The following is a 19507-nucleotide window of genomic DNA, read 5'->3' as shown; positions in this document are numbered from 1 at the left end:
GGTGCATGGAGCCTGCTTCTCCCTCTGCCTGTGTCTCTGCCTCTCTCTCTCTCTCTCTCTCTGTGACTATCATAAATAAATAAAAATTATAAAAAAAAATTAAACAAATATATTTAAAAAAAAAAAAAGTCTGATGCCCATGTGAATCACAGTCCTTTGTAAGTACACTGTTTTTCTCTCTGATAAATGACTTTTCCTTAGAGATCCTATCTAGGTGTGTTTTCCTGTCTCATTTTTGTTCTCATTTTCATCTTTACATTCTGCAGGCCCTTTCTGTCTGAAACCTCCAATTTCATCATTAGTCCAGTAAATTTTCATTTTATTCCTGTCTCTATGTTCCTGTTCTCATTTCTGAAGGTGCTGTTTGGGTGAACGTCAGACCTCCTGATTCCTGGATATTTCCATGATTAACTTTTTCCATGTCTTGATCATTCTATATTCCGAGAATTTCCTCAATTTTATCCTGCAATTTTCTTTTTTTGTTAAGATTGATTTATTTATTTATTGATTTATTGATTTATTTATTTATTTATGATAGACATAGAGAGAGAGGCAGAGACATAGGAGGGAGAAGCAGGCTCCATGCTGGGAGCCTGATGTGGGACTTGATCCCGGGACTCCAAAGGCAGGTGCTAAACCGCTAAGCCACTCAGGGATCCCCCCTGCAATTTTCTAATTTAGGCTCCTCAATATCACTTTTTATACTTTTTTTCATCACAATGTGCATTCTTTAATCCTCATCCCCTATTTCCCCACAGACCCTCCCCCCACACCTCCTTTCTGGTAACCATCAGTTTGTTCTCTATAGTTAAGAGCCTGTTTCTTGGTCCTTTTTTCCTTTGCCCATTTTTTTTCTTAAATTACACATATAAATGAAGTCATATAGTATTTCTCTTATTTCACTTGGTATTATTTTCTCTAGCTCCATCCATGTCATTGCAAATGGCAAGATTTCATTCTTTTATGGTTGAATATTCCACTGTGTATCACTTCTTTATCCATTTACCTATCAAAGGACAGGTGGGCTGCTTACAAAGTTTGGCTAATGTAAATAATGCTGCAATAAATCTAAGGATGTGTGTATCTCTTTCAATTAGTATTTTTCTGTTTGGGGTGAATACCCAGTAGTATTACTGGATGATGGGGTGGTTCTATTTTTAATTTTTTGAGGACCCTCCATGCTGTTTTCCACTGTGACTGCACTGGTTTGCATTCCCACCAACAGTGCATGAGGATTCCTTTTTCTCTACATCCTCGTACACTTGTTTCTGGGGTTATTTTAGCCATCCTGATAGGTGTGAGGTGATATCTCATTGTAGTTTTGATTTGCATTTCCCTGGTGATGAGTGATGTTGAACATCCTTCCATGTGTCTCCTGGCCATCTGTTATGTCCTCTTTGGAGAAATGTCTGTGCACATCTCTGGATTACTTTTAGAAGCCATATCATTTAAATCCACTATTGCTCTAAGTTCCAAGAACTTTCTTATCCTGTCCCCTTTTCACAACAATCTGTTCTTACTTTATGGGTAAAATAGTTTCCCAAATTTCCATGAAAGCAGTTATAGCTTTTAAAGTTACCTTTTGTTCTGGAATTAAATTTCCTCCAAGGGCAGGTGCCATGTGTATTTGGGCAAAGCTCCAAGAGAGGACTGTGATGGTGATCCAGATCTAAATAATTAAAATTTATCTCAATGATCAAATGGACACTACTTTCCTCCATAGGTCTGAAAGCACTACAAAACACTGAAACTTGAAATCAGAGAATGAGGGACGCCCAGGTGGCTCAGCAGTTGGGCAGCTGCTTTCAGCTCAGGTCGTGATCCCAGGATCCGGGATCCAGTCCTGCATCAGGCTCCTGCAAAGAGCCTGCTTCTCTCTCTGCCTGTCTCTGCCTCTCTCTCTGTGCCTCTCATGAATAAATAATCTAAAGAAAAAAAAAAAAGAATACAAATCAGAGAGTGAGCACAAGAATGGGAGGCTGAAGGTACAGCTTAACCTCTCACCCTACTGAGATTCTCTGAAATCCAGTTTTATCCAGCTGAGACCTATGGAAAGTAGTAGCTATTTGAACATGTTATTTTTAAAAACTTGCTTGACTACTTGTCACTCGCTTTCACTATGCTGTTAGGTCCAGGAGGACAGTAATCATCTTTCTAGTTCAACTCTGAATCCCCAGCACTTTGCAAAGTGCCCAACAGAGAAGGCACTTAAATGTTACATGATGAAGTCCTGCATTCCCCCACTTGATCCTTGACTGACTCTATGGGCTTACTTTAGGCCCATCCAAAATACTTCACTGGTGCCTGTCATTGTTCAAAAGGCATGTTACACTGACCTAATGTCAGTTTCCTTTTAACTTCTGTGGGTCATACAGCATGGGAGGAATGTTAAGGGAGGAGGAAAATGTCTGTTCACTACTAAGCTGATAACCTTTACCAGAGCAGTCTTGACGGAGGTAAACACATGGGTATAGAAATTGAATGTACTTCTATAACCAGAAAATGCAAGGGGATGGAAAATGAATAGTAAACAGAACTGTAGTTGCCTTTTTATTCCCACAGCTGTTATCATTTTTTTTTAAGATTTTTATTTTTTATTCATGAGAGAGAGAGAGAGAGAGAGGCAGAGACACAGGCAGAGAGAGAAGCAGGCTCCATGCAGGGAGCCCGACATGGGACTCAATCCTGGGTCTCCAGGATCACACCCGGGCTGAAGGCAGCACTAAACCACTGGGCCACCGGGGCTGCCCAGCTGTTATCATTTTTAAGGTGCTTCAAAAACCTCTAGCCACTCACTGCCCTCTCCTGGGTTTGCTCCAGTTCGTCACAATTCCTCTTCAACTGTATCTTGGCTCCTTACTAAGTACAGAGCAATGAACAAGTCAGTACAAAGATCTGTCCACTTAAAAGTTTCCAACAGACTTAGCAAAGGTCCTCGGGCTTTAAGTATCCACTTTCTAATTCTTCAAGTTGCTACAATGGACAACTGAGCTCTAGATGGGATGCAAGAACATCAGTCACATATACCTGTCCAGGCTGTGACGCCTGTCTCTGCAAAGAACTTTTGTGAACAGGATGCCTTAGATCCTATTGGTTCTAACCAGGTTGCATGGTTCAAACTCAAGCTCTCTCACGTTTAGCAATGTGATCTCCCTTCCTTTCAGGTTACTGTTTGCCTCAAATTGCCAATTCTGATCTTAGCAAAAAACAGAGCCTACTCCCTTTGATCCTCATTTCCTTTTTTAAAAAAGATTTTATTTATTCATGAGATAGAGACAGAGAGATAGAGAGAGAGGGAGGGAGAATCAGGCTCCCCACAAGGAGCCCAATGTGGGACTCAATCCCGGACCCCGGAATCACGCCCTGAGCCAAAGGCAGATGTTGCTCAACCACTGAGCCACCCAGGTGTCCCTGATCCGAATTTCCTAACCACTGTCCTCAGTGCCCTCACCCTAGTGAAAACATGAGGAGTTCACACTGCTTTGGGGCGTATCTCATTTGAGATGGTTGCCAGGTTTTCACTAGAGGTATGCCTAATCTATCCTTTGTACAGACCTGACATTTCGATTATGCTAATGCAACTTTGCAGATTCCTCACTTCCAAATTGAAGCATTTTCTATCGCTAGGCACAGTGCTGGATAGGAATCACGTGCCTTCAGGCAGCCCGGTTGGCTCAGCGGTTTAGCGCCGCCTTTGGCCCAGGGCGTGATCTTGGAGCCCCGGGATTGAGTCCTGTGTCGGGCTCCCTGCATGGAGCCTGCTTCTCCCTCTGCCTGTGTCTCTGCCTTTCTCTCTGTGTCTCTCATAATAAATAAATAAGATCTTAAAAAAAAAAAAAAAGGAATCATGTGCCTTCATCCACTTAACCCCTCACCCTTTTAAACTAAGACCAGCTTAGCTGGTACACAAATTTCAGGCAGCAAAGATGTGGGCCCTTTAATAATAAAGCCAGTTTGTAAAAACTTTAACTCACCTTAAGATAATGGCTGCTGAAATGCTGAGGTCTTCAAACCACCACACAGCAACCTGGAAGTACTTCTCTGCAGTACTACTGTCAAATGACCAGAAGGGTCACAGAGGAATACTGGAATGAAATCTTTTTTTAACTATGTCTTTTACAATTTCTTGTGCACAAGCTGCTAACACCACCCACGTCCAAGATGCCACTATTTTAAAACCTTCTGTACTTCGAAACTTGCTTTTACGTTTCCCAGCAATGATTTTCACATCCTTACAGTCTTGTATCTAATATAGGTTTCTGTAACCAAACGTCTAATCTCTTCCCTAATGCAAAAGTTCAATATACTGAAACCTAAAAGGATTTCTCTCTTCGTGAATACACAAGAGACATACATACAAACTTTAAAACAATTCCAAATTCTATCGAGATATAAACATGATTATAATCACATAACCCACACTTCCTCAGGGAACATTTTTCAGGACTAATCTCCCAAAACTACAACCAGATTGTCCAAGGCAAAGTTGTATGTTCCACTTAACCTTTTTAACGTTTCACAAGGTGATGATTTTTAAATATTCAACCATTACACGCTTGTGGGAAACCAGCTCATGTTTAATTGTGACATTTTAAAATCGGACAAGTGTTTTGACATCTGCCCCCACCCCCACCCCGACATATTTAGTCTCTTTAAAATGACAGGAAAACACCAACCAATCACAGGCTCAATGGGTTTAATAAGTTTACCCCTTCAGTTCCTATTTGCAGCACCCAATAATCCTTTGAAATACCAGACAGACCCGGCAGTGGCCAGCAGTACACTTCAGACCTCCAGAGTTAAAAGTTCAGATTCTCTGAGCATTCGGTGTTGCAGTGGCACTGGTCCAAAACTGGTACCTCCCTACAGCTGGGGAACTTAATGTACCAGTGAAAAAAGCTTTTTCCCCTTCAAGGGGAAGAAAAAAAATCACTCCTCAAAACCAAGCAGATCTGGCTGTGAGGTCTTTCCTCCTGTCCCATCTCTTCAGGCTTGTTTTTTTTTTTTTTTGCAGTGGAGCAAGAGAGACCAAAATCTAACCTGAGTTACAAGAAACAAGACAGTGATGGCTATAAAGGGAGTGACCAGGAGCAGGTGAGATACTCCTTTATCTCCCTCATCCAATATATGTGCTTCACAGGAAAACAACAACAATAACAACAACAACAAAAAAAAAAACAGGTCCACAAAATACAACAGCTAGAATTACAAAATCCATTCATCCAAGGGTGGTGGAAGGCAGGACAAGGAATTGGGAGGATCGATGGCACAGGGACCAAAAAAAGTACTCCAATCAGTCCAGGCACGGGGGCTGGCAAGTGCTAGAAAAGAACTACAGAAAAACCTGTGGTCCATTCAGACTCACCGGTGTTAAAAATCCACACACTGGTGTCAGGAAGATTCTGCCTTAAGCGCACCAGAGACAAAAATCCCAGCTCCTCAGAGACAAGGGAATATGCAAAGGGCCCTTGGCAGAGCGGGTCCTGCCTTCCCTGGCAGAGGAGGGGACAAGGAAAAGAGCTCCTACAGCATCCTTCCAATCCACCCATCCCCTCTGGATGGCAGGCAATCAGTGGCCTGCAGCAGCCTTCAGTTTGGCAGGAGACGGATGCGGTGAAGGGAATTTTTCTGCAGAGGTTGAGCTACTCAGGGCAGACTGCAGGTAGACTGTCTTGTGGAAAAGTCTGTTGCTTAAGAAAACCACCAAAGAGAAGAGGCGCAGCTGGAAAAGGCTGGAAGGCAAGAGACCAAACAGGTTAGATCCCCATTTATTCAAACTTAATGTTTTAATTATTGGATACGTTACTTGACTATGTTGAACTTAAAATGACATAGGGGAAAACCAGACAACTGAATTTGATCAAGGAAGTACAGATATTAAGACACATATAGGTTAACAGGCAGCAGCTGAAGGTGGCACTGGGTCTGGCGGCTATCATGAGGGCAATGGAATCACCATTTGAAGAATCAAGGGTCAGGGAAATAAAGTTACATTTCAGATTAATTCCGATTGGAGAAGTACTTTTCTATGGCTGTTTGTAACATCAAGCTATGTCTGAAAATATACTCTATGTGCTTCATTTTCAAGAGTTTCCAGGGAAAGCAATTACATCGAGGACTGCCATTACACTGAGCACTGCTGGGTAGCAGGGAGCCCGAGGCAGGGCTCAACCCCAGGACCCTGAGATCATGACCTGAGCTGAAGGCTGAGGCTTAACCGACTGAGCCACCCAGGAGCCCCAAAGATTAAACCTTTTTTAAAATAATAAAGCTTCCGGAGTGCTATTATTATCGTTGCTAAAGATTCACTTCATTTTTTGTTTAATTTTCTGTTTTTACAGAGTGTCCACAGGTACAAATGTGTGTGTGCTCAAGTGCTGGGGGAAGGTCAGAGAAAAAAGGATAGAGACTCTCAAACAGGCTCCAAGCTCAGTGCAGAGCCCAACATGGGGCCAGAACTCACGACCCCAAGACCATGACCGGAGCCAAAATCATGAGTTGGATGCTCAACTGACTACACCATCTGAGCACCCCACTAAAGATTCATTTTAAAATACTTTGTTTTGTGGCACCTGGTGGCTCCAACAGTTAGCCACTTGCCTTTGGCTCAGGTCATGATCTCAGGGTCCGGGGGAGTCTTCTTCTCCCCACCCCTCTCACTCTGACCCTCCCTGTGCTCATGTGCACTCTGTCAAATTTTAAATTAAGTACATAAATAAAATATTTTGTTTTACTATCACTATCAATAAATTCATATAGCCAGATCATATGGCCCACTATAAAAATCTAACCATTCTTACAAGAATGGGCTTCACTACAGGTATTTCCTGTGCCTTATATTCAGTGAACTGTTTAATTTTAAGCATATGTATAATAGCATCATTTTTTGAAACATGTGCATACATGCCTGGGAAAAATAGGAGATATATTCCAAAGAGTTTTTCTCTCATCATAGCGGATATGAAATGTTATCCTACAATGTAAGAGGTTATTCTTTTTTTTTTTAACTCTTATTCCTGGGATGCCTGGCCATCTCCGTGGCTGAGTGTCTGCCCTTGGCTCAAGATGTGATACCGGAGTTCTGGGATCAAGTCCCACATCGGGCTCCCTGCCTAGAGCCTGCTTCTCCCTCTGCCTGTGGCTCTGCCTCTCTCTCTGTGTCTCTCATGAATAAATAAATAAAATCTTTCAAAAAATAAAAAATAAGGTGTAGTGAGCTATCTCTCTGTGTACAGAGGAGCAGGACTGTATGTAACATGACAATTATAGGAATGAGACCTTTTTTAAAAAGATTTTATCTATTTATTCATGAGACAGAGAGAGAGAGCCAGAGACATAGGCAGAGGGAGAAGCAGGCTCCAGGCAGGGAGCCCGACGTGGGACTCGATTTCAGGACTCCAGGATCACGCCCTGGGCTGAAGGCGGTGCTAAACCATTGAGCCACCCAGGGATCCCAGCTTACTACACTTTAGCTAATACTTACTATGCTTTGCCAGGTGTCTTTGCTTCATTGGCGCTGATAATGAATAGAGGAAAGAGGATGGAGAAGAGGCAGCCACTGCAAACAAAAGAGAAACAGTCACTTTCATGACACCCATCTGGAGAAGAGATTAGAAGCTCACAGTTCCCTTGCCTACAGAGCTAACATCTATCAAGCACATCTTCAAGCAATGGTCAACACTACTCCAGAAGGCAACATAGAAGCATTTGGCATTTAAGATCATACAGACAAAAAAAAAAAAAAAAAATCATGCAGACTAGATTTTAATGCTGACAAAGCTGACAAATGTCTATGACTCTCTGTCAAGGAGAAAAGTCTACAGACCTCCGGATGGCCAAGTAAGAATGGAAAATGCCTACCATAAAACCAGGCATGTAAAAAAAAAAAAACAGGCATGTAGAAGATGCTCCCTACACTGATTATTTTACTAGTCCTCATCAAGTCCCTCTGGCCAAATTACCTGATAATGTATGAAGACTGCATCGCTGTGAGGAAAGCCAAGGGCAAACCAAATCCAAAGTAGTAAGGCCAATTCCTTTCTATGTTTGACAACCGCTGGTGCATTTCAATTCCTAAAACAGGACAGTCAATACAATATACTTACTAATTAGATTGCTTATTTTTGTTTAGTCAAATGACTAAATACAGTAGACAAATTATTTGAGGTTTGAGTCTTAGGTACACATCAGTCATTTAAAACAGTTAAAGCATATAAATTGGAATTGTCCAAATATAAGGCTTCTGGGTCAAGTTTTTCAAATCAATAATCACAATTTCAAAGCTGCTAGGAATTAGGAATTATAACATCAGCTTCCTTTGTCATGACTAGTCTCAAACAAAGTATCAAATAAAAAGGCAGCCATTCTCAAAAATCAATTAACCTCAGCTAACCATTGGCACCCAGAGAAATATGCCAAGGTCTTTTAAAACATACCCCAAAGAATATGAAAGCAATGATATCAAATTAATTTCTCAAATTCAGAAAAATATGTGCGCCTTTATGCCACTGTATGGCTCAGAATCAGAGCTACATCACATTAAGTACCATAAAGAGAATGTTACGCTGCTGTATCCCCCAGTATCAGGTACAGGTTAACCTCCCCAAGCCAAGTGTAAATTCTCTCTCGCCAAAGAGGCTACCTCCTTCCAAAGATGGGTTACCAATGGCCTAAGTGTTGAACAGTGTGAGAAGCCTGCTTAGCAGCATTTCCAGACTGGACCTCCTACTTCCGAGTTTCTTTAGGTGGACTTACCTTTATTGAACCAACGATATTCAAAGCAGTACAGTGAGTAGAGAAGGGACATGTGCAGAAGACTAACCAGCTGACCAACAAGGTGGATGGGAAAGAGACTCACAAACATCCCCTAAAGAATAAATATGGAGAATCTTAATCCCAAAGCTTCGGAGACTTAACACTTTCACCTGCCGCTCTGAGTCATCCCCCTCTGCCTAGAGAGGCTCCTCATGTTTCTCAACAGGAGAGTGGAGAAAGCCCGTGGGCAGCAAAGAGGAGGTAAACCATGCCGCTTATCATTTTACGATTTTTAAGTTTTCTAGCTGTTTCTGTGAAAAAATGATTTAAATGGGAGCTCATGACCTCCCATAAAGCTCATCTGCCCCAGTACAAATGCAATATTCTGATCTTTGTGACACTCCCTCTAGTGAACCGTCTTTCAAAATTTGCCCATGTAACCAGAAGGCCAGTCTCACCTGGATGAGGAAAAGAGCCTGCAGCAAGAGGTTGAAGAGCATGTCAGCAATTATTTTGCTGACACTAGGGAATGGGTGAGGCTTCCTCCCTGATACCTCAAATGCCAGGTCAGCTATGTCCTGTAACAGAGAAAGTAGCTCACCAAAACACAAATATTATGGCTTCACTATCCATCCCCAAAGCTAAGGCCACTGATCTGCCACATCAGATCTGCCAGGTGAGGCAGGTCTGGCAATGAGATGCTTTTGTGACTTGAGACGCTAATTCCATCTTACAAGAGCACAAAGATCACCCACTGGCTGCTATGAGCCAAGAAAGGTTAAGGCTATGAAATCCTTCCCTGCCCCACCACCAACCACAAGCTAAAACCCACAACCCATTAACCCATCACTGCTGGGCCCAGATTCCATTCTGCCATGGACCTACTTGAAACCAAATGGCATTTACAACTTTGCTGAGCACAAACAGAGGGAGCACCCAAAGAGCACTGAAGATGGACGTAAGGAAGAATTCCAGCCACGACCAAACGTCTCCATGCAGTGATGGATCACCTAAGAGAGGGGAGAAAAGAGCAGTTAGTTTAACTGAAGAAATGAAAAACATAAGAGACCAAATATGGAAGCACTAGTTGGTGACTCTTCTCCATATACCCACACAAGAGTCCCCTTCATTTCTTGCCAGCACATCACCATACCAACTTCAGGTAGTTTTCTTCTCCGTACACAAACCAATCTCTAGCCATAGCTCTAATTCAGAGGAGCCGTGAGTGCTACTTACCTGGTGGTGACAGATGTCACAGTGCTCTAACGGCACACAATATGCAGGAAACCACCTGAGTTTTTTTTTTTTTCCATCTGAGTTTCAATCCCAGCTCTGCCACTCACAAATGGTTTAACCTCAGTAACTAATTTCTATTTCTTCAACCATAAAAATGATATGTGTAACAGTACTCACTCAAAGGGTTGCTAAGAGGCTTGAGCTAGAAACATCTAAAGTTCCCGGCGCAAGGAGTATTCAATAAACTGAGAGAGACAGGGAAATACCTGCCACCCCATCCCAGGCAGATGGCATGCAGTAATACATATACTTACCAATAATCTGGGCTGTCACTGACTGCAGAACAGGAATAAACACTCGATAAAACAGGAGGAGACTTAACTAAATGAAAGAAGAAAGCAAACATTAAAAGCTCTCCTCTAGGGACACCTGGGTGGCTCAATGGTTGAATGTCTGCCTTTGGCTCAGGGCGTGATCCTGGAGTCCTGGGATCAAGTCCCACATCGGGCTCCACATAGGGAGCCTGCTTCTCCCTCTGTCTGAGTCTCTGCCTCTCTCTGTGTGTCTCTCATGAATGAATGAATGAATGAATGAATGAATGAATGCTCTCCTCTAACACAGGAGTTCCATGTTTCGAGGTCCTTATTCCCAGATGGAGGTGCCTATTTAAGGCAGCCTAAAGAAGCACCCTAACTGGACCCATTTCCATCTGCCAACACCTCCCTATAGTACAAACCTGACACTGCCTGTGAAGATAGTTGACTCTCCTCGGGACAGAGATGAACATTTCAAATAGTGGTCAGATGAAAAATACAGGTACATACTAAATACGTAGTAAAACTTTATTAATTAAACACCTGGAAATGTGGAATGTTTAGATTAAGACAACTGGAATTCTATTGAATTCCAAGTCAAAAAAAAAAAAAATTTAACTACCTATCTTTCCAAGTACTCAAATTTTGCTTAAGTTCATGTTGGCTCTTGAACTCTGAGGCAACTTTTTCTGGTATGGGTTTTAGTAGTAATCAATTCTAATATAATTGTAAGATCAGACACAAGGATAACCTGTCCTGATCCTTCTCCCCTTCCCTTCTGATCTTCCATAGCTGCTCTTAGCCAAAGGGAAAGAGATTCAAGAAAAATTTGTAACATTAAAACTTGTGAAAGTCAAAAAAAAAAAAAAAAAAACTCGTGAAAGTCATTTTTAAAAAATAAAAGTGCAGAGGCACTCGGGTAGCTCAGTCGGTTAAGCATCCAACACTTGAATTTGGCTCAGGTCATGATCTCAGGGTCCTGGGACTGAGCCCCACATCCGACTCCATGCTGGGTGTGGAGGCTGCTTGAGACTCTCTCTCTCCCTGTCCCTCTGCCTCTCCTCCACCCCCACCACTTGTGCTCTCTACAAAAAATAAATTAAAATAAAAGTGTGTATTTGGGGCTATACCTGACATTTACATACAAGTGTTCTTTGTGTGGGAATATAAACACTGCAGGTGCACAGATTCCTGAGTTATGGTCTTAAGCATGCATCAGCACATGAAAGCTACCTTGTCTCAATTTCAAGAAAAGTCAAGAACTATTAACATAACAACAATCTAAAGATGCTTACGAGGCATTTGAGAGTAAAGAACTTACCCAGAAGACACCACCATTCCAAGCGCAGCATTGGAAAATTCTACTAACGATACGTGGCTCGCTAGAAAAGACCACATGTATTTAGCTAAGAAGGCTATTTCCATATCACCCAATCCCTCCCCACCTTATACTTTTCATTGGTTATTTTTATTTTTCTAGCACCTGTTCTTCTCCCAATGTTCTCCTAGTGCCAATTAGAAAGGCTAAAAAATGTTTCTAGAGAAGAAGCAGCTTTCTTTTTTTTTAGTGTTCTCGATTCACCATTCTTTTTAAAACACCATGACAAAAAAAAAAAAAAAAAAAAAAAAACAACACCATGACATCCTGAGCAAGCATGGTTGCTAAACCCTAGTTTAATCCAATGTGAAAGAGAGAGTCACCTATAACATTTTTTTGGAAAAAAATACAAAGCAAATATGGGGTACTGAAACTCCAAGTGATTATACTAAGGACCAGTCACTTGGTGAAGTCCCTCCCTCTCACTTTCTGACATCAGCCCCTACTCCTCACCTCTCTTGCTTCCTTTCTATACTCTGGGCTCTCCTCTGCGCCAGGACACTGCTTGCCCTTCTTCGACGCTGCTCCTCTCGCTTTTGCTGAATCCGAGCATCCAGCTTTGAGATGGTACAAATTCCCCAGATGGAGTCTTTGATTCCCTAGAGACAAGGGTATTATTTTAAAAAGGAAGGATTATGGATCAGAGAAGACTTTCTAAGTTACATGCATTAAAGTGAAATAACAGTGGAAACCACCGAACTTACTTTGCTTAAAGGAACCTTGATAGTTTGATAGAATTCAAAATTTATAGCAGTTCTAAAAATGGAACTTCCAAATATCCTTTCTCAAGATTTACAAAATTATAATAAATGTGGTAAATTAATGTATTCTTTACACATATAGTCTTCCCCATTATCAGAATGTGTATTCCTAAGAATGATACTCTTTTCTATAACTGCAAGATATTGGGATGCCTGGGTGGCTTGGCAGGGCGTGATCCGCAGTCTCAGAATTGAGTCCCACATCAGGCTCCCTGCCTGGAGCCTGCTTCTCCCTCTGCCTACATCTCTGCCTTTCTCTGTGTCTTTCATGAACAAATAAATTAAATCTTAAAAAAAAAAAAAAAAACTGCAAGATACTGATTCCGGAAATTTAATACTGAAAAATTTTAATCCGCAGTCCATATTCCAGTTTCTCCATTTGTCCCAACAATGCCCTCTTTAGGATGTTTACCCCACATGTGTCAGAAATCAGTTCAGTCACATACTATAGTTACTTATCATATCTCCTTAGCCTCCTTTAATTAGAAACAAATCCTCAGCCTGTGTTTTTGAAGTATAGAGGCCAGTTATTTCATAGTTCCCTCAATTTAGGTTTACTCACAATTAGACCAAGGCTACCTCACTTTGGGGCATCACAGAAACGCTGTGCTCTTCCAGACATCAGATACAGAGAAAGACATGTGTCTGCCCTTGGTGGTGGTATTTTACATAGTCAAGGTGCTGTCCAGCTTCTCCTCATTAAGTTTCTCTCCCTGTGATTTAGCACCCATTGACAATTCTTTTTTTTTTTTTATAAATTAATTTTTATTGGTGTTCAATTTACCTACAGAATAACACCCAGTGCTCATCCCGTCAAGTGCCCATTGACAATTCTTACCCAAACCAAGCTTAAATAGCACAGTTGCAAAACAGCGGCTTTCCAATCCCTCCAACACTTAGGACTATAAAAGTCCAGTTACTGCCTTTCCCTATACTCTTTCAATATTAATCAAATACTTCTAGTATGCCTTATACCCTGAACTAAACTCTAGTGAAACAAGGACAAATTAAACACTGGTCTCAGGACACCTGGGTGGCTCAGCAGTTGAGCGTCTGCCTTCGGCTCAGGGCGTGATTGAGTCCCACAACCAGCTCCCTGCATGGAGCCTGCTTCTCCCTCTGCCTGTGTCTCTGCCCCCCCCCCCTCATGAATAAATAGACAAATCTTTAAAAAAAAAAATTAAAATAAACACTGGTCTCTAGAAAAGACCAGGGACTGGACCACAGCTGAAAACACAAATCACTACTGTGAAATGTGAAAAGCTGGAGGATACAAGCATGCCACACATGACAGAAACACGGTAGCATAACTGGAGGAAACAATGTCCTTAAGAGGAGTGTATGGAGGGGGAGAAGGTTGTTATGTCTATAAAGACAGTGACAGAGGCACTTGCCCACTATATTGAAAGAGCTCCAACAGTGGAAAAGTTACCATTAGCACTACAAACCCCAGAACTGCCTATTGCCCAGTTCCAAAAACTATTCATTCATCCATCCATCCACCTATGTATTTAGCATCCTCAATGAGCTAGACATTGGTCATATGAAAATGCTCAAGAAATGTGAACCTGCCAGGTAAAGTATACAATGAACAACAACAAAAAAGTAGACCAGTGGCACTGGGATATTTAACCTCACAAAGACTAGGTGGAAAAAGACATTCTGGAAGCAAAGGTCAATCTGGACTCAAAAATGTTGTTATTAGCTAAAACAAATTTTATTTATTTTTTTAAATATTTTATTTATTTATTCATGACACACACACAGAGAGAGAGAGAGAGAGAGGCAGAAACACAGGCAGAGGGAGAAACAGGCTCCATGCAGGGAGCCCGACGTGGGACTGGATCCCCAGTCTCCAGGATCACACCCTGGGCTGAAGGTGGCGCTAAACCACTAAGCCACCCAGGCTACCCTAAAACAAATTCTAGAGGTAATGTTCGGGATACAGAAAAATACGAATGGGCAAGTGGTTATGTACTAACGAGTGATAACATCAACTAGCACAGTGTGCACTTGACCTTTTAAGTATAGTTCTATTTTGCTTTTAACTTCTAAATCTTCCACAAATTGCTTAAATATTTAAGGTAGTGAAGTTCAAATGTCTGAGGACTTTGTACGTGGGAGGACGATGACAGGATCCCCACCTCTGAGATGCTTACTGGAACAAACAGTAACAGCACATTGTGTAGAACTGATCCAGGGTTGATATTTTATAGCACAAGAATGGCAAGATGAGGTAAAGGTATTAAAAGTAGATCTCCTTGCATGAAGTCTCTTTGACCCTTCTAAGATAACTCCTTCAATTCTCCCTCTTTTACTCAAAGGTAATAAATTTTTAAGGACTCCCGTTGAGGAAGGATCCCCTTCTCCCAAGAATAGAGCTACAGGGGATACAAGCAGGGCATTAAGCCTCAGACATCCACTATGAGGGAATTTTGTGGTATTGGTTAATTGGGGTTACCAGGTCCTAAACAGATCTTTATGGGACATTTTCCTAGTCCATCATCATCTGCACCACATAGAATGGGGGAAAAATAGGTTCTGTAATGTAAATAGGAATTAAGTAGTTTAGGTAGTAGTATTCTATCAATGATCATGATTTAATTTTGACCAGTGGACCAAAAACTTGATGTTGGTGGAAGCTGAAGGATATAGGGCAACCCTGTACTATCCTGCAACTTATCTCTAAGTCTAAAATTACTCCAAAATAAAAAGCTTTTTGAGGGCAGCCCGGGTGGCTCAGTGGTTTAGCACCGCCCTCAGCCCAGGGCCTGATCCTGGAGACCCAGGATCGAGTCCCAAGTCAGGCACCCTGCATGGAACCTCCTCCTCCCTCTGTCTGTGTCTCTGCCTCTCCTTCTCTCTCTGTGTGTCTCTCATGAATAAATAAATAAAATATTTAAAAACAAAACAAAAAAAATGCTTTTTGACAAAAAGGCTCTGGAGTCAAACTAACCAAAGTTCCCAATATTAGAGACACTATCATTAGATAGCTTTCCCAAGCTTTTGGAAGATGCAAGATAATACTTAATCTCCTGAGTAGTGTGTCTGAGAATGAGAATCTGTAGGTGAAGGACCTTACAAATATAATAAAAATTCCCCCAAAAGAAACCCTAAGGCTCTCTGAGTCGGTTCCCACAGCAAAAAGATCAAGAGATGACGTGACAATGTACTCACCCTGGCAAGGTCCTGGAGAAAGGTTTTGACACTGTCAGCCATCTCTTCACCACCCAAACTACCAACTACACACAGAGAGAAGCGTCTCAAAATCTTTCATCATGAAGGACCTGGAAACAGATGGAACATAATGAAGCAACAAATAGGCATCTTATAGGTAAGTTACTTCAGGTATATTTCTACTTGATGGCATATTCCACATACCAACATCTCTACATGGAGCGCAGCAGATTTGGGCACTCCCACAGATACTAACACAGTGAACTAAGTGAAGGTATACCTGTAACTGCTAAAACCTGAAAGCAATACAATTTTTTAAGTCCCACCCGTTCACTTTTACTTGGGGGTAAACATGCTCTTGGACTAGGAGTCTCCTCTCCTCTCTGGGCCTTGGTGTCCATAACTATCCCTCCCCTACACATCCCAAATACTTTTGAGGATTTGGAAATGAGCCATTATTTCATCTTAGTACCCTCTTGAGCGGTTATTTATGCTTGACATAGAACCTCCAACACTTGAATGAAAATCAAGATGAAATTCTGGGAAAAATTACTAAATACACACTTCATACACAGGACCCTCGGGCACACAAGCTTAAGGTACAATATAAATTACCTACCTACACTACCAAATAGGCCTCCTCGAGATTTCCAACTTTAAATACACACACAAAATTTTAATAAGCATGCAAGAAACGTTGGATTATAAACTAGGTCAAAAAAGGTCGTGTATAAACATTCTTTAAAAAAATACAGCTTTCTCATTTTAGGTATTCTCAGATGAATGAGAAACCTAGCTCCAAAAACTGATGACGGAATTTCACAAGCATCTCGTATAAAACTCAAACTTCAAAACCTAAGTACATTTTTCCCTCACACATATAACCACTTCAAACTGTACTTTGACCCAACTGGACTACTGCCACCCAGAACCAGAAGAGCAGGGAATATTGCAGTAGGAAGGCAACTTGTACAACACCATATGCACCATTTGCTCCTTAGGTCAAATCCTATTACTTCAGATAAAGAAGTTTCTAAGGTTAAGAGACTTCTGTGACTACTCCCACTTCAGCACAAACAAAAGCACCACAGAGTAACAGGGTAACTCACTGCCAGGTGAACAGTTAACTACTCAATGAGGACAATACACAACAGTAGTTTGTCAAGACTATCATGGATTACTCTTCATCAGCTACTTCCTCACCTGTAAATTAAGGATATTAAATTGTTTTCTAGGTCTTTTGAATATATGCTGCACGAACATCAAAATAGTAACTTTTGTTTTTTTTAAGATTTTATTTATTTAAAAAAAAAAAAAAAAAAAGATTTTATTTATTTATTCATGAGAGACACAGAGAGAAAGAGGCAGAGACATAAGCAGAGGGAGAAGCAGGCTCCATGCAGGGAGCCCAAGGTGGGACTGGATCCGGGGACTCCAAGATCAGGCCCTGGGCTGAAGGCAGCGCTAAACCACTGAGCCACCCGGGCTGCCCTAGTAACTTCTATAAAAACATAGTCCTGCTCCAGACTGAGCTGGCTTGGGAGTTTAAGCAGGACCATCATTTGGTCTGGATTTCTCACAAGGCAGGGACAAGGGTGAAGCATGGCAGTTCTAGTCCAGAACAGCTGTGTTGGGGATCCCGGGGTGGCTCAGCGGTTTAGCACCTACCATTGGCTCATGGTGTGATCCTGGGGTCCCCGGACTGAGTCCCACCTCGGGCTCCCTGCATGGAGCCTGCTTCTCCCTCTGCCTGCGTCTCTCTGTGTGTCTCTCGTGAATAAATGAAATCTTAAAAAAAAAAAAAAGAAAAGAAAAAGAAAAACGAACAGCTGTGTTATTTGAACCGTGGCCATTAACACCTGGCTTCAGGACGTTCGGGGCAAGTTACCTACTGACCAACAGCAGCAGTCGAACAAGTCACTTCGATTTTATAGGGACCCTAGCAGTCCTTCATTCAGGGATACTCGGTCAACTGCCCGCTTGGACAAAAAGCTGAGACGTGGAGAAAAATAGAACTTCCCACAATTTTAGGACCACACGGGGGGAGGGGGGGACCCGACACTGTGCAATTGAGCTGGAAGGAAAAAAGATGCCTCTGGTTCTCATCACTTTACAGATGGAGGAACCCAGTCTCCAGAGTTCAATGCCTGCCCAAGCCTACAGCAATTGAGAGGCTCCTGCGAACTTCAAAACCCTGGTGTCCTAACCCCCACCATCCCCCCGGCAGTCGGGACTTCTCTTCACTCCAGCTTTGCGATGCGTGTGTTCAACCCGTGCAACTTCTCTTGAACCTGGAAATACAGATGGCCCGGAGACCCCCAGTAGTCGCTAGCCCTTGCCACACACCCGTCTGCGGCACAATCCTGTCCTTTCGTTTCTAAGCAGGCAAACTCAACCCGGGAGGCAGGAAGCTGTCCCGGCCCACGGCGGGTCTCGGGAGGGTGAGCATCCTCGCTTCTCTCGGGGCGGCGGCGGCGGCGGCGGCGGCGGCGGGGGGGGCTCCACGGACGGCTCGAGTGCCCCGGTCATCTCGGGTCCGTGCCCGCCGCACCTCCCAGCCCGTTTCGACCGGAAGCCACGGTCTCCCCACCGCACAGCCGCGCACGAGGAGCGGGGCACGCTCACGGCCGGTCACACGCAGCGCTACACCCGCGCGCCCCCCGCCCGCCCCGGCCGGCTCCTGCGTGCCCGGGGCCCCCCGCCCGGAACCGCGCACCCGCGCCCGGGCCCTACCGCCCCTGCTCGCAGGGCCCCGGCCGCGCGGCGCCGGCGGCCCGGCTCGGTGGGCCTGCACCTACCCGGCCGCTCCGCCGCCCGGTCCCTCGCCCACCGCGGGCCCGCTCGGCTCCTCTCGGCCGCTCCGCGCCCGGCCGCCAGCTCCCGCCCGGGCGCTCCCAGGGCCGGGGCCGCTGCGCCCGCACTGGGCATGCCCGGGCCGCACGGGGCCGCTGGGAAGTCGGGCGGGCGCCGAGCCGAGCGGGGCCGAGCCGAGCGGGGCCGAGCCGCGGCGCGCCGCCCGGGCTGAGGGGGCGGGGCCTGGCGGGGGCGGGGCCTGGCGGGGGCGGGGCCTGGCGGGGGCGGGGCCTGGCGGCGGCGGGGCGGGGCCTGGCGGCGGCGGGGAAATAATGCCGAGCGGCTGCGGAGCCCGGCTGAGGGGGCGGGGCCAGGCTGGGGGCGGAGCCTGACGGCGGAGGGCCGGACTTAAGGGCGGGGCCTGCGGGCAGGGGCGGGGCCTGAGGGGCGGGGCCGCGAGGGCCGGCGGAGCCTGGGAAATGCAGTCCGCGCGCGGGCCCCGCCCATCCCGCGCCGCGCGCTCCCGGGACCGCCTCCCTCCTCCCCGCCCTCCCGAGCCTTCCTTCCCGGTTTCCTGCCCTTTCCGGTCCGTTTGCTCCCGCTGGGCTGCTTGTGTCTCTAAAACAACCCTACGAAGCCTAAGAGAACAAACTACAGAGGTTCACCTTGCTTTTCTGGTTGGAGAGTTTCTAGACCCAAAGGCAGCCATGCGCAGGAGTCAAGATCGTTCAGAACAGGACAAGCCGCCGTGCCGTTCGGCTGCCTTAGATGTGTGCTCTGGCTGCAAAGTGATGGTGGAGACTAAAATTCTAAAAATAAAGTGAATAGAAAACCCTTTTCATCTCCATCCCCACCAATCCATTTTTACCCCAGGGATGGCAGTTCTTTGGCATCCCCATCAAGCCTCACCCAGAACTTTTTCTCCTCTAGTTCCAGCCTATTGTATCTCACTTCCCATTTCTCCTATTCACTTCCCATTTTCCTTTACCTCTGTGTTTAGAGCTGCTAGTGCCAGGACAGAAGATCAGACTTTTACCCCCAGAATCTATCTAGTGGGACCTCCTATTTCTGGGACAGGAAGCCTGGCTGCCAAC

At 44.3% G+C, this 19507-nt stretch overlaps 1 protein-coding gene across 2 annotated transcripts; it reads right to left on the bottom strand.

Moving 5' to 3' along the window:
- Positions 1 to 4679: 4679 nt before the first annotated feature.
- EI24 (EI24 autophagy associated transmembrane protein) lies at positions 4680 to 18601 on the bottom strand. 2 transcript variants are annotated; one of them, XM_055305896.1, is made up of 12 exons: positions 18419 to 18601; positions 17289 to 17408; positions 15621 to 15730; positions 12136 to 12281; positions 11626 to 11686; positions 10305 to 10371; positions 9640 to 9764; positions 9213 to 9332; positions 8755 to 8866; positions 7962 to 8073; positions 7484 to 7558; positions 4680 to 5732 (listed from the first exon to the last, which is right to left on the bottom strand). In XM_055305896.1, the coding sequence occupies exons 3-12, from the start codon at positions 15660 to 15662 to the stop codon at positions 5570 to 5572; spliced, it is 1023 nt and encodes a 340-aa protein (XP_055161871.1). In that variant the 5' UTR covers positions 15663 to 15730; positions 17289 to 17408; positions 18419 to 18601; the 3' UTR covers positions 4680 to 5569. The 2 variants fall into 2 exon arrangements, with proteins under 2 accessions (XP_055161871.1, XP_055161869.1); XM_055305894.1 differs by lacking the exon at positions 17289 to 17408.
- Between the last annotated feature and the right edge of the window lie 906 nt (positions 18602 to 19507).

Source organism: Nyctereutes procyonoides, unplaced genomic scaffold (assembly GCF_905146905.1).
Source record: "Nyctereutes procyonoides isolate TBG_1078 unplaced genomic scaffold, NYPRO_anot_genome, whole genome shotgun sequence".
Classification (NCBI taxonomy): Eukaryota; Metazoa; Chordata; class Mammalia; order Carnivora; family Canidae; genus Nyctereutes; species Nyctereutes procyonoides.
This window is presented reverse-complemented; position numbering and strand designations above follow the sequence as displayed.

What these genes read in the sequence shown, in the direction of transcription:
- EI24 (XM_055305896.1), bottom strand. Translation starts at nt 15,662, where the DNA reads ATGGCTGACAGTGTCAAAACCTTTCTCCAGGACCTTGCCAGG. An exon ending in AGGCTCTTTTCCTCATCCAG is followed by an intron (nt 8,867 to 9,212) that starts GTGAGACTGGCC and finishes TTTATTCTTTAG; the next exon opens with GGGATGTTTGTGAGTCTCTT. An exon ending in ATATCGTTGGTTCAATAAAG is followed by an intron (nt 8,074 to 8,754) that starts GTAAGTCCACCT and finishes GTCCTGTTTTAG; the next exon opens with GAATTGAAATGCACCAGCGG.